At 43.0% G+C, this 13,652-nt stretch overlaps 1 protein-coding gene across 1 annotated transcript in view; it reads left to right on the forward strand.

Moving 5' to 3' along the window:
• The first annotated feature begins 2,022 nt into the window (after positions 1-2,022).
• Positions 2,023-13,652, forward strand: part of LOC103905994 (sodium channel protein type 5 subunit alpha) — a 24,166-nt gene continuing 12,536 nt past the window's right edge. Inside the window, exon 1 of the mRNA XM_009287811.1 lies at positions 2,023-2,055. Within this exon, the coding sequence (XP_009286086.1) occupies positions 2,023-2,055 (33 nt within the window). The remainder of the gene's footprint in view (positions 2,056-13,652) is intronic.

Consider the following 13,652-nt stretch of genomic DNA (forward strand, 5'->3'; position numbering starts at 1 on the left):
TTTGACTGCGATAGCAGCAGATTCATGGCTGCGCTGGGGGAACGAGGTTTCTGAAGATTTATGAACCCGGATGCCCCTTTCTTGCTGTTGTGTTGCTGTGTGGTCACGTCTCTAGCCAGCTGTTATCAAGCTCTTTTGATGCCGACAATAGCTGGTATAAATGGCGGAGTCTCCAGGGATAAAAAGGGACATTCATGAAATTTTTAATCTTATCTAACAAAGCTGTCCTGTATAACCAGAGATTAGAGGTCCTCCTAAATTGAATATATTTCTTCTTTTGTCCCCTGAAGCCATAGCCATGTTGCTCTTTCCCCCCCCCCCTTTCCCTTTCTGTTTCTTTTTCTACCCTTAACTTTGGGATGACGATCCACGAAAATGTTCAAGAGTAGAAAGTATCCTTGAAACACATACCCTTGAAAACTACCAAGAAAGACAAATAAATGAAACACAATAAATGAAAGGAAAATTGAATGTTGAAAGCCTCAAACCTACTTGACCATATCAGACAGTTCTGATGGAAGTGAAAATAACCAGTAGACGCCGCACAGTCACAAAAGGGTGTCTCCTCTTGATGTGAAACCGTCAGGGAGCTGCTTCCCGATTTACTATTTGACAGTTTGGCATCTCTGTTAGAAATGCCTCCAAAACCTTTCTTTCTTTTTCCTTGTCTGTCTCTCACATGCAAAGTCAAATACTGGATGACAGAGGAGACTATAAACACAGCCAACAGGGAGGAGGATCCAGGTGTGCTCCATCAAGTTGTATCTGTGGCATGACTGAGAACCTGCTTAATAACCTCACAGTTCCTCAACAGAGCATCAGGCTTTTTTTCCTTCCCCTTTGCAGCAAGAATACTGCTCAGCTAATAGATTAGAAATCAGATTTGTTACCCTAAAACACACGCGCGCGCGACATTACTGATAAACCAATCGGAGAGAAATCTGCTTAGTTAATCGGTGCCTCATGCAGGACAGACAGGCAATTCTTTTTACTGAGAATCTGTCACTTATGCTGGTCTGACCTCAGGAACTGGTAGAGAGAAAGTTCACTTTCTTGCCTTTACCCTCTTTTTAACTTCCCTGGTTTAGAATTGGTAGAGAGAAAGTTCACTTTCTTTCCTTTACCCTCTTTTTAACTTCCCTGGTTTCCCATTTCATTTCTGCAGGTATTTATATTGGAATTTAGCGAGTCCTTCAATATTGGGCTGGTAAGTGCTGTATGAAAACGCATTTCTTCTCTGTTGTAAAAGAGCTATTTGCAGCAGCAGAATATATATTAACGACCCCTTCTTGTGAAAGATGCTTAGCTTTATATAGTTTAACAAGTGCTTTCTCATATCTCTCAAAAATGGACAGCTGATCTTAGGCACTACACCATACTGGAATAAGCAACCTGCTCCTGGCCTCCAGGACACAAAGAGGACTTGTACATCAATTCCTGTGTTACTCCTTAGGATTACAATTGTAAGAATGGCCCTATTTTTTCCTTCCTCTCCTTTATATGCAAATTCATCCTACTTAACTTCTAATCTCTTCTTTTGTCCCGTGTTCTGCAGATGAGCAATTTGTTTCTGAGGTTTTTTTGTTTTGACTGTACATCCTGCCTCTCCATATGCTATACAGAAATCCAAGGCGTGCTGAGTTCCAACTACAGGATGAAGTACCAGAATTGCAAGAGGCTGTCCAGGAGCTCTTTGACATCTCCGCAGCACAGACCTGTAACGGTCTATGCAATAGGATGGTGATCTGCAACTCTGTGGACCTTGAGGAACTGGGCTCAGTAACCACAGGGAGTACTACAGTTATCCCACGGCATGGATAAAATCCTCCATTACCAATTCCCTCTTATTTCTGCAAATAGCCCTACAAATCAGGTTTGTTTGTTTCCTTGTTTTCCAGGATCCACCAGCTGACCCGAGTAGTTGAAAGACTGGGCTTCTGGAAGAACAAGTCTGGGTCTCCTTGGACATATATTACCAAAAGGACGTAAGAGTCCGGGACAAATCACCACTGCCAGCTCATCATGGCAATCCAGGCAGCAGTCACAGCCTTCTGGGTGAGCTTGTGCAAAATATTTACATTCTTTGTTCCTCTCCCTCTTGCCTTTAAATTGCCTCTTAAGGATGATGTGAAGATAAACATGTAACAGGTTGTAAAATGATGCTTTGATCACGAGGAGAATAAAAGACAGAATCTTCTATGTGCATGGGCTAACTGTTCATTATATACACACATTCCTACACAAAACATACTGAGGACAGCTTGACCAAAAAGAATAATGTACACAATTAAGATGTTTGCAATAAGATCACATAATACTTTTGGAAAAGAGTGGGCGATCACTTTTTCTTTCACTTTTTGCACTTTCCTCCTCCCTACTCCCTGGTATTTGGAAAGGAACACTAAGCAAAAACCTGTTTCTCAGTCATCATTCCTTACAACAGCAAGTTTTTCTGCCACACGTGCACAGACTGTACACACCGAGCACCAATTCCACCACAACAGACCACTTCACAGGGAAGAATGACGAGGTATTTTGGGTCTCTAAAAAGGGGTCCCCTTGAACAAAAGCACCAAGTGGAACTTCCCCTAGTTCAAAGCTCAGCAGTTCCTCTCCCTTAAAAACCCCACTCCCTACTGATGTGAATGTTGCAATTTTCTTTTATCTACTTCCTCAATAACCTGCCATTAAACACCTACTAGTAGTTTTATTACTGCGGTTCTGCGCTTGCGGCCTACAGAGAGAGAAAGGGCACAGATGTACTACAAGAACTTCACCCAAATGCCATAAAGCCATATCCCAAGGCTAGTAAGTGCTGAACTGTAACAGTTTTGAGGCACTTTAAAGGATGGCAGAAGCAAAGTGTCAGTTTTTCATTACTGGTTCAAATTAGGAGGGGAAGAGGGGGGGGGGGGGGGAGGAAAAAACCAGGAAATAAATAGATGCAATAAAGTCTCTGGCATGTAGGCATCCATGAGTGAAAACAGCCCTTTACAAAACTACTACACACGAGTACTCAGATATCAAAGATACACAATGCCCAGTGTTTTAGTGAAGATGCCTTCTTAACCACAGCAGGGTTTACTTTCCACTCCCCATGATTTGAATTTAAATGGGTCATGTTTACTTAAGGGGTCTTTCACTGATTGAAAAATATACCCACAGTTTGTACATTATCTCAGCTAAATTCAAATAACATATTTAAATTTAATTACTTGAAGCTTAGGGGTTTTCATGCTTTTCTTTTTTCCCTCAATTGCACACAACACCACTTATTTGTTCTTATCAATGGCTATGCGCTTTGTCAAGCATCAAAATTAAATGCTTGAAAGCACTAATGATGTTACTGTGATTAAGGGTTTTTACCTTCCAGGGTAGATACTAAAAGCCTGCTCCATTATTAATTACTTAAAAAAAAAAAATTATTTCTGAGAATCTAACACTGAAGAAAAGTCCTCTTGGAAATCAAAACAAGACAATAAAAGGTCTTCTCTTAATTGGGACAAAACACATTTAAGGGAACCTGGCACATTTCAGGTTTTCTCTTAATATTTGCCTTGTAATATTGTGGGTTTTTACATGGGATTTTGTAAATTATATTATCAAATAATCTCACAGCAGGAAAGGGATATACAACACAGAGAATCAAATATGTTTTTAATCATTTCTAAAGGCAACATTCTCCAGGCCAGATTCTGGTAATTTTATTCATGTAAGCAAGCGACTTACTCTACTAGCTGTCACACTGACTTCAAACCAAGCGAAGGGAGAAAGTATCCAGCCCTATTTAGTTACATGTACCAGAATAAATTAAAAAGAAAGCAGTTCTGCTCTTTCCCGAAACGTTGATGTTCAGTTCTGCTTCCCGTTGGTCCCCTGGGCCTTCTACCCACACCCCTCTCTTGTCCAGCCAGAAATGCTCCTGCTTCTGAGTAACACCCCCCCTGTGCTCCGAGGAGTACTGGCGCATGGCTTTGCAAACAAAGGAGAATGCGTTTTAGCATGACCAAATTTCCACACACATGCACAGCATACGTATAAAGCCAGGTATGGACGTAAGGATAAGCACACGAGAGGCTTTTGCACACGTGAACCTACGTGCACACGCAGATTAGATGTCTGCGCACGCCTGAAGAACTGAGCTGGAGTTTGGCATTCCCGTTCTTCACTGCCAGTATGACAGCTACGCCTTTCTCCTAGGGACCAGCAAGAGTCTGCGGGCTGGATGTGCACTTTAAACACTAACCACATGCATATTTTATGTTTTTTTCATTATTCCCTCTGTGTAAGTGGAGCAAACATTTGTACCAGTGATGATTGGGCCAGGTTAGGACTTGGACAAGGATCTAGAGGCCTGATTGCTCAACTGAGCCACTGGAAGCCTCCCAAGACATTCCCGAGTCCTCTGTCTTCCCACCGTCTGCCTCTCCCTCCCCTAGGAATGATGACTGGTGAGGAATACTTCCCAGCCTGGAAACTGAGACATGCCAAGATTCAGGCCAGCTTTTTCAAGCTTTAGCATTAAAGCAAAGACTTTAAATCTACGCCACTAGAGCAAAGCGCCCAAGGTTATCCACCCACACTTGAAAATCCTGGCCGACGTCATGTGAAGCAGTGTGACAGCTGAGCTCAGCCTCTTTCTCCCAATCCCTTCAACCAGCCGTAATACTTCTGGACTGAACTTTCCCTCTTTGTTACTAGAAATTACGCTGCTCAGGAAAAGCACCAGCTCGGCCACAGGATACTCTCGTAGGACACCTTCATCCCAAAACGACAGGCACCAGCGATCTTCCCTTTCTTTCCAGGCTCCACAACCCAGTCACTGCCAAAGAGCTCCGAGAAAAACAAGTGACAAGCTCTCAAACCTAGAGACCAGCTCACATCAGTTATGTTTGTAATGATGTGTTCATAAAGAAAGGGGCTAGAAAATGGGATTTTAAAGACTGTTAACACAGCATTATTATGTTTTAAACATTTCCTCCGTTTTGAAGTTTTCATTTCTTGCCTCTCCCAAAAGAACCTGCGCTGCAAATCTTGCCAAACCACAAAAGCTGGCTCTGACTTGCATCAAATCAAAAGCTTGAAGGAAAACCCAGGCTGTTAGCAGCAACAAATAGTAGTAGTTGAGGATTATTAGAGTGCTGTATTTTTACCACCCTTACTCCAGCTTCAGTTCTTGGCGACGTGCAGTAGCTGCTGAGGATCCACAAAAAGCCTGTGTATTTTCTGGGTTGCACGTCCAGTTCTGTGTCAGTTTTAGCACAGACCACTTCAGCATACCAGAACTGCTCTAATTTAGATCAAACCAATCACAGGAGCTGAGGTCTGACCAGTTCCCGGTGGTTTGCATTAGGAACTGCAATGAGATAGGGGTGACGAAGAAGATTTTGCACAGCCAGGAGACGGCTCGTTCTGGCTATTAATTTCTGAGGATCAGCTCTTGACAGCAATACATTATTTTCAGGTACTGGCCCTCCAATTCTGAAGGCCAAATAATGATGTCAGCTAATGCAATGCGGGTCTGGAGTAACTCCAAAGATCTGAATCTGCAACCTGCAATCCCAAAGATTGCCTTAAACCAAAAGACTATAGAATCTACATAGCATTTAGCAAGAGATCTGTATTACAACTCAAGCATGGGGTCTGTTTAGTCTGAGAACTGCTTGTTTTCTTTCTGCTAGCTTGCTAAGAAATCCTGTTGGCATGTTCTGACAAGGATAACTTAATAGTTGCCAACAGAAACATGGCAGAATACTGTGTATTTCCTGTATGTATGAATGCCAGTTTAAAACAAACAGGAAAACAAGTCTTTCAGTTGGAAGGCAATTTATAAAAATCTGTCTGAACATTACAAACTCCTAAAAAACCCAGCACTGAAACATTTCTAAATGCTTAAACTAGAATGATTAACACAAGAAGGGTGACCGTACTTAGCGCTGTGAATTGCTCTAAGAAACTCTAGAGCTATAAGCAATTTGTTAAGATGGGGAATTAGTCAGCAGCTGCCTGACCTGAGCAGGTTTGGAGCCGCTGGTCACAAAGCAGGTCACGTTGCAGTTACTCTTCCCTCTAGTTGAGGTTAGAATCTGACCCAATATAAACAACAATAAATTCTGTAGCCTAAAGAAGCCAACAGTGATGCTCCGCTGCATTACATTGGATTGAGAGAAGCAGAGAAAATAGGCCACGCAGTCCGGTCAAAGAGAGATGGGCCTAACTCTCAACAGTTGTCCTTTACGGCCCAGACCAGTCAGGCTTAGAGGTAGGATCCCACGACCCGAATTTAGGTTGAACACTTCTGCAAGTGCTGCAATCATCCTCTTACTTCCCAGACGCCGGTCCAGCAAGCACAGACCGCCAGAAACCACCAATGCTGGGACACAACGTATAAGCACCCCAGGGTGCAGTGGCTCTGGGGGAACCAGAATGAGAAATCAGAGACCATAACCTCTAGTTATGACAACGGATAATAATGTTGGAAATGGGGCATTCCCCAACCGCTCAAAATAAGTAGTCTGGAGCAATCTGACCTACTCACCACCAGCCCCTCAGGGCAACTCCACCTCACCCACGCACCCTGCTGTTCCTCCCGGGAAGCCGAGGTAGCCACCAGAGCTAATTCCTCCCCAGAAATAGCCTGTCCTTCACCCTTGTATTGCTGCACAGGAGGAGGATCTGCTCAGCTGCCTTGTCAAAACAAACTCCTCCGCTCCCCCTCCAGCCCCTTCCACAAGGAAATCAAAGCAACCCTCAAAGGCACATCAGATGCCCCCAAATGAGACCCCTGTCCCGTTCTCTAAGCCCTTCCTCAAGTCAAGCAACCATCCAGCTACTCCTCCTCCCATTTTCCCATCTTCCTGCCCACAGTCAGAGGAGTTAAGACATGTCTGCATACACTTCATGAGTCAACAGACGAGGGGGGTAGAGCTGTTCTTAAATTGTACAGGACCAACGAAATAACTTACCATCTATCTCTGCCCTGCAAACCACTTCTTGTGTGCAGCTTTCGAACCACTTACAAGAGCGAATCGACAATCCATAAAACAATACCGAAAATATCAACCCTGCTCTATTAACATCCCAAAGGGGCAACCCTTTGTCTCACATTGCAAAGGACAGCTCTCACCCGATGCCTCATGCCTGTAACTATTCACAGAAAGCCTCATTTCTCCTTCTTGGTCCTTTCCTATACTTACCACCAAGCCACCTGAGCCTGTAGAGGACTGTCGTGGTTTAAGGCAAGCAAGTCCCATGGCAAGCACAGGAGCCTGCCAATTAATAGCTAAACAGCTATAACAGGTATAAATTTGATCTAGCACATTCCAATCAAACCTGTCATTATCTCGAACCCTTCGAGCCCCACGTTGGGCGCCAAAAAGGACTGTCGTGGTTTAACCTCAGTCGGCAACTGAGCACCACGCAGCCGCTCGCTCACTCCCCCGCAGTAGGATGGGGGAGAGAATCGGAAGAGTAGAAGTGAGAAAACTCATGGGTTGAGATAAAGACAGTTTAATAGGTAAAGCAAAAGCTGCTCACGCAAGCAGAGCAAAACAAGGAATCCATTCACTCCTTCCCATGGGCAGGCAGGTGTTCAGCCATCCCCAGGAAAGCAGGGCTCCATCACGCCTAACGGTGACTTGGGAAGACAAACGACATCACTCCAAACGTCCCCCCCTTCCTTCTTCTTCCCCCAGCTTTATATACTGAGCATGCAGCTTCTTGTGCACCCCCAGCCTTCTCAGTCGGTAGAGCATGGGGAGCTGGAAAGTCCTTGACTAGTGTAAGCACTACTTAGCAACAACTAAAACATCGGTGTGTTATCAACATTGTTCTCATCCTAAATCCAAAACACAGCACTGTACCAGCTACTAGGAAGGAAATTAACTCTATCCCTGCTGAAACCAGGACATTACCCCAACAGTTATGGCGTAAAGCTTAACCCACTACGGGGCAAATGTGTGATTTGGAACCCAAAGCAACACATCTCCTAATGCTGTTCTCCTTGGTTCTCGCACAGTTACTTTGTATTTATTTGAAACATGGATGTCTGGATGATATATATATATATGTGTGTGTGTGTGCGCGTGCACTAAATAACTTCCTTTGTCACTTACTTTCAGCATTAAGAATATTAGATTTTATAAAAAAAGAGCTGCTGGAAAGCCTTTTTGAAATCCAGACAAATAAAAGCCTCTGCCCTCTACGCCACTTAGATGCTTTGGAAATACTGAAGTATCTTCTAAACAAAATAAATAAATAAATGTTATGACTCATTTTGCTAAAGCAACATTCGCTATTTTAATAAATAGATTTGGCCACATTGTCTCATCCTGGCTTCTGAAGTGCTACGGTAATAGCAGAGAGTTAGACTGCGCTATTTGGGTTTCTCAGATCAATCACCCAAAGTCAGAAACGGCAAGAATCTTGGAGGAAGAAAAGATAATAAAATTATAAACATTTTACTTCAACTGTGATACGCAGCTCCAACAGCAACTGCAGGCTGGGTCTCAAACATGCCCTCCTCAGCATGCGGCACCCAAAAGAATGAAAACCCAGGACTCACCTGACAATAAAAATCACAATTCCCATCTTAACACTTGAGAGTAATAAATTGTTTCGAAGTCACCAAAGTTAAGGAATTTCACCTTTATTTACTTTAAGCTCCATCACACAGAAGAGGCTGGTGCAGAAGGTTTGCATTTATGTATTTACATTTCAGCTGAACGACCTATACATTTTAATTATAGTCGATATTCAGAGCGTTCAGCTGGAACTCCGGTAAAGTACCTTCTTGTACAAAGGTTAGATGGATTCGACATGATACAATCTTGGCCTCTGGGCTGTTGAGAAACGCTCAAGATTGAATCAAGGTTTAGGTTTTCTGGGCTCACGTTAGTAGCACTTTGTGAAGGACACCGGTCTGACAGCACTGGGAGATCCTCAGCTCTTCCAGGATGCTGCGAGACACCCTGCCATACTCCCCGTCAAAGTTCCTCTTTTTCAGGGGAAAAAGATACTCTGTGCTTTTCGAAAAGTACCACAGAGAATCGGACTGCAGCACACCTAACTCTCACACTCGGAGCTCTTCTACCAGGTCCTCTCACTGGAACTGAATTAAGCCCCCTTTCCTTCATCTGCAACGAGCAGATTTCTTCAGGGAATTAAAAATCATCGATAGATCCCATGGGAGAGAAAACTGTATTCTGCACACAGTATTGCTGCAAAAAGCGACCTGAAGTTTGCTGTTGCATAAAAAAGAAAAAAAAAGTGACAAGGGACAAACTGGGGAAGAGTCTTAAGCTTCCTGAAACACACAAACCTTAAAATTAAAATCTTAGTTCATGATGTCAGTAACCGATTACATCACAGGTGGCACATAATTAAACTTAAAGGGGTTTCATTATTTTGGTTTTATGCCGGATACTGAAAACTAGTGCATTATTCATTTAAAAATTGTGTCAATTAGAAAAACCCCAAATGGAATAAGCAATTAAATATTAAAGGTGGCTGCCTCAGTGGAAGACAGTCAGAAAGATAATTGGTAAAGTTTCCCGTGCAATGCAAGTGCCATTACAAAGTCTGAACAATTTTAATCCTACAAAAATAAATAAAAAAAAAATCAACCTCATGAGGTTTTGAAGATTTGGAGTTGCACAAAGAAATCAACCAAGTTTATTTCCTGGAGGAGTACTGAGCTACGGTCTGGGCAAATAAAAGCCCGTGAAAACAATAATCCCAAATTAGCTCAGCAAACGCATAGACAGGTCTGTATTCCCAGCCTGCACCTTCATTTTCAGTCCCAGATTTGCAGCAGGACAGGAGGACACCGAGAGCCCGCCCCAACTCCTGATGAGAAGGTCCCTGCGGGAGGTCTCTCCTCCCCTCCGAGGCCAGGGCCCCAAAGGGTACTTACAGGGTGGAACCGAGAAGTGCACAGGATGGGGACTGCAAGGAACAAATATAATCTTCATTCAAAACCTGCAACTCAAAAATCACTTCTTCTTCCAACAGCATGCAAAGCACTTTTCAATGTTACGTCTCTCCTCCCTGTAAGGTTCACGGTTTTGTTTTTAGTTCAGTTTTGTCATCAACAGGTCCAAAAATTTGATTATCTTCTCATTTGATCCAGATGAAGCTGGTAACTTCCATTTAAGGATCAGTCAGACTGAAAATAAGCCAGGAAACTCCTGTGCTACAGAGCCCCTCCAACCTGTGATGTTCGCAGCTTGTCGGTGTAACGAATGTAAATAAAAATATTCTCTGGTTAAAGAAAAATGCCACATGTGCAAGCGGTGCTAAAGAAGTCTCCCTTTGAGCCCAGTCCACTCTCTTCAAATCAGTTCTTCCCAGTACTTGCATAATTGCAGTTTTAACCTTCAGCACAGGCAGCAGTGAAAGCGAACGGCTGAAACGCTCTTGGAAAGGCACCGCTGGGTCTGCACATCACGTCCGAAGTACGACGGAGAGCCCACAAATCTCTGCAGCTCCTACAGGACTCCCCTTGGCCACCCCCGTCCCGGAGCGCCCGGGGAGCTTGAAAAACACGGGATTTAACACTCAGCCACTTATATATTCCAGTCACCTTCTGTCTTATTTATATGCATGCACAATATCCTGATAAACTAGAAGGGAGGCTGCAGCCATTGCATCTGCATTCCCTTTTATGCTAAGAAAGATAAATTGAGGCTGATTCAGAGGACAGATTTAAGGAACGCAGTATGTTATCGAGACAAGCGCAATCTTCCCAGGGAGCCGTTGTAGTGGGTTGTCTTGAGATCATGCTTTTATTTGTTTGCTAAAATAAATGGACACCACACAAAACTCAATTCATATATGAGACATCTCTTCCAGCCCACTGTACCTTCCTATTTTGCTTAGCCAAAACTGTCGTATTCTATTATTTATTGATAGGACCATCTAATGGCAGACAGAAAATTAAAAATAATAAAAAGCTAATTAAAAACTTCAGTGCTTTCCTTTTAGTCTTCAGTAATCTATGGAACTGAAAGACATTGACATCCAAAGCACATTACAGTTTAAGGGTTTTTCTGTCTGTAATAATCCATGGATACTTTAAATGGATTTTAATACAGACAAAACTAAAGAGATTTTATGGAACAGTAGAAGTATTTAATAAAAAATCAGAATCAGTCAATCATCTTTTTAAGACTAGGTGATAGAATTGATAGCAGGGATAAAAATCCTAATAAATTCTGCTGGAACAGTTCAGAAGGCTGAGACAAAAGTTACCATTTCCTTTTAAATTAACAGTAGGACTTCTCCATAAGGGATGATTTGAAGTACAAATGACCAGAGGAATAAAATACAAACGCTTGAGCTTCCTACATCTCTGTAGACTGCATTTAAAAAAATAAATCCAAAACCACGATCAGCTTTTGTTAGTATCAGTTTACAAATCACAGCTTTCAGAGACCCCGAATCCATTCTCGGAGCGCGCTACTAAGAGTTCTGGGACTCTGGTTCTTGAATTTAGTAATGAAGGCAGATTACCTTAATCTAAGGAGATGCCATGAAATCCTTCAAGTAGATGCAGATAGAGGCTACGCATTTGCCTGCTTTGTTTGGGAGGGGAAGCCCACTGGAGCCCTGCCACAATAATAAAGCGCTCCCTGCACACCAGTTCACACGTGGGGCGAAATCTGAAGTGACATTTCTCAATGAAAGGAGCAGTATTCACTCGTGTGCTCAGCATTTTGATGTCCGCCAAAATCTGGCAAACGTGATTATAGAGATCCAGCAGGCATGCCACAGCTCTATTTAGCCCTCATGGCTCAACGCAGTGCTATGCAAAAAATAAATAAAAACCAACAGGCTGCCTTGGGATGGCATTCTGGGAGTATGATTTCATGCCTATGGCTGGACTCGACACACGTTTTGCAACTCCTCATACAAGGACAGAATATCTGAACCGAAGGGGGCTGCTCTACCCACCCCTGTGGGGTCAGTTCAGCATCCTGCCCCCAAACTATGAGCCAGTGCAGGAACCCTGGGCTTCAGGGACTAGCGATGTTTATTTGTGCTACTCTGCATGGCATTTTAATTAGTAACTGTGCGGATTTAAAACCTTTGAATGGACACACAGGGGCAGTTGTGCAGCCTAGCTTTTGTGTTTCCACTCTCTCAAAAAAATCCTGTTTGAGGACATCAGCAGGGGGTTAATGGAAGCTTTGATAAAGTTCTCCGAAGCCTTTTATTGTTGCTCAACTACAGACCGGACTCTGCTGTCTCTCTGGCTGCTCTCCAATTAATTTAGTCAGCTGCAAAAAACAACTAGAAAATTTAGAAGCCCATCTAAACATTTGGTAGCCACAAACATTCTTGGGCAACATCTCCTTCCACATGAAAATATTTCCTTGCCAATTGTTTAAGGGAAGTGCTCCGACTGGACGGCAAGCTTCACGAATGTGAAATGTCAGTGCACTGCCAGCGAAAGGAAATGCGCAGTTAAATAGTCCAGAGCAGATAAAAGCTGCAGGACCGTATCTTCATCTCTGTCAGTCTGGTAACTATTCATCTGTACCAACATCACTGAGACCAGAATTTGATCCGATTTGATGCCTCCTAAAAGTCAATTTATATAATTGTCCTGGTTTCGGCATATTTATTTATAATTTAAATATGGTCAACCCTACCCAGTCCTGAAATTAAACACCTTTTTCCCCAGGAGGATATGTAACTAACCTCCATTTTCCATAGCAAACCATGAGATCTTTTTAAAAATGGAACCAAACTTTTATTTAAATGCTGCAATTACTTCCTGGCTCTATCTGACATGCAACTTGTCTAAGCTGTTCGCTGAACCCTGAAGCTGGTTATTTACTAAGGATCTTTAGAAAGCACTTTTTTTTTTTTCCTTCCCTTCCGACCAAGACTTGTATCCCCCACCTTGAATACAAATTCATGGAAATGGGTGGTGCAGACAGCTTTGCCAGCAAGCAGGCAGTTGTTATTTTAATTATTATTTCTTTGTGGAAAGCTGTAGTTACCTTAAAATAATAATTTAATCCCTCCCAACAATAGTTTTCCCGGTTTTGTTTTTAAGACGGGAGCACGTATGCTTATAACTACGCATTTATTACAGACCATCAGTTAAAGCCTGTGCAAGAACAGAGCTGTTAATAAGAAACTCCCACTTGCATCTGCCAGCTTGGAGAAGCTCCCTACTCAGAGACATCATCTTACACACGTAATTAAACGTGCAGTAGAAGAAATCTGAAGTGGTCAACACATGACATCTCTGAGGCTCTGAGAAATCTCACGCTCAACACTGAAATTTGCCCATTCAAAAGTGTTCCTAACTGTTTGCTTCCATGCAATTCCCAAATTTCTTGCGCTGGGACCACTTATCATCTTTCTGGATCTCCCACCGTGTTTATATTTGAAAGGTCTGTGGTTTCCCAAAATACATTATTTGGTTTGCTTCAGAAGTCCTCGCGGCAACTCCCTTCGATGTAAATCTTCAGACAGCAAAAGCCAAAACACAACTCCCTCGGAGAAACAAAGCGAGGGGAGGAGGAGGCAGGTCGTTGTCCTGCGCAACCCGGCAGGTCACCTCACCCATTACGGCAGGTGAAACCCTACAACAACTGACAACTTGTCCCAACCCTTCTGCTTGGAAATGTGTGCATGTG

Source organism: Aptenodytes forsteri, unplaced genomic scaffold (genome assembly GCF_000699145.1).
Source record: "Aptenodytes forsteri isolate BGI_AS27 unplaced genomic scaffold, ASM69914v1 Scaffold296, whole genome shotgun sequence".
NCBI classification, from domain to species: domain Eukaryota; kingdom Metazoa; phylum Chordata; class Aves; order Sphenisciformes; family Spheniscidae; genus Aptenodytes; species Aptenodytes forsteri.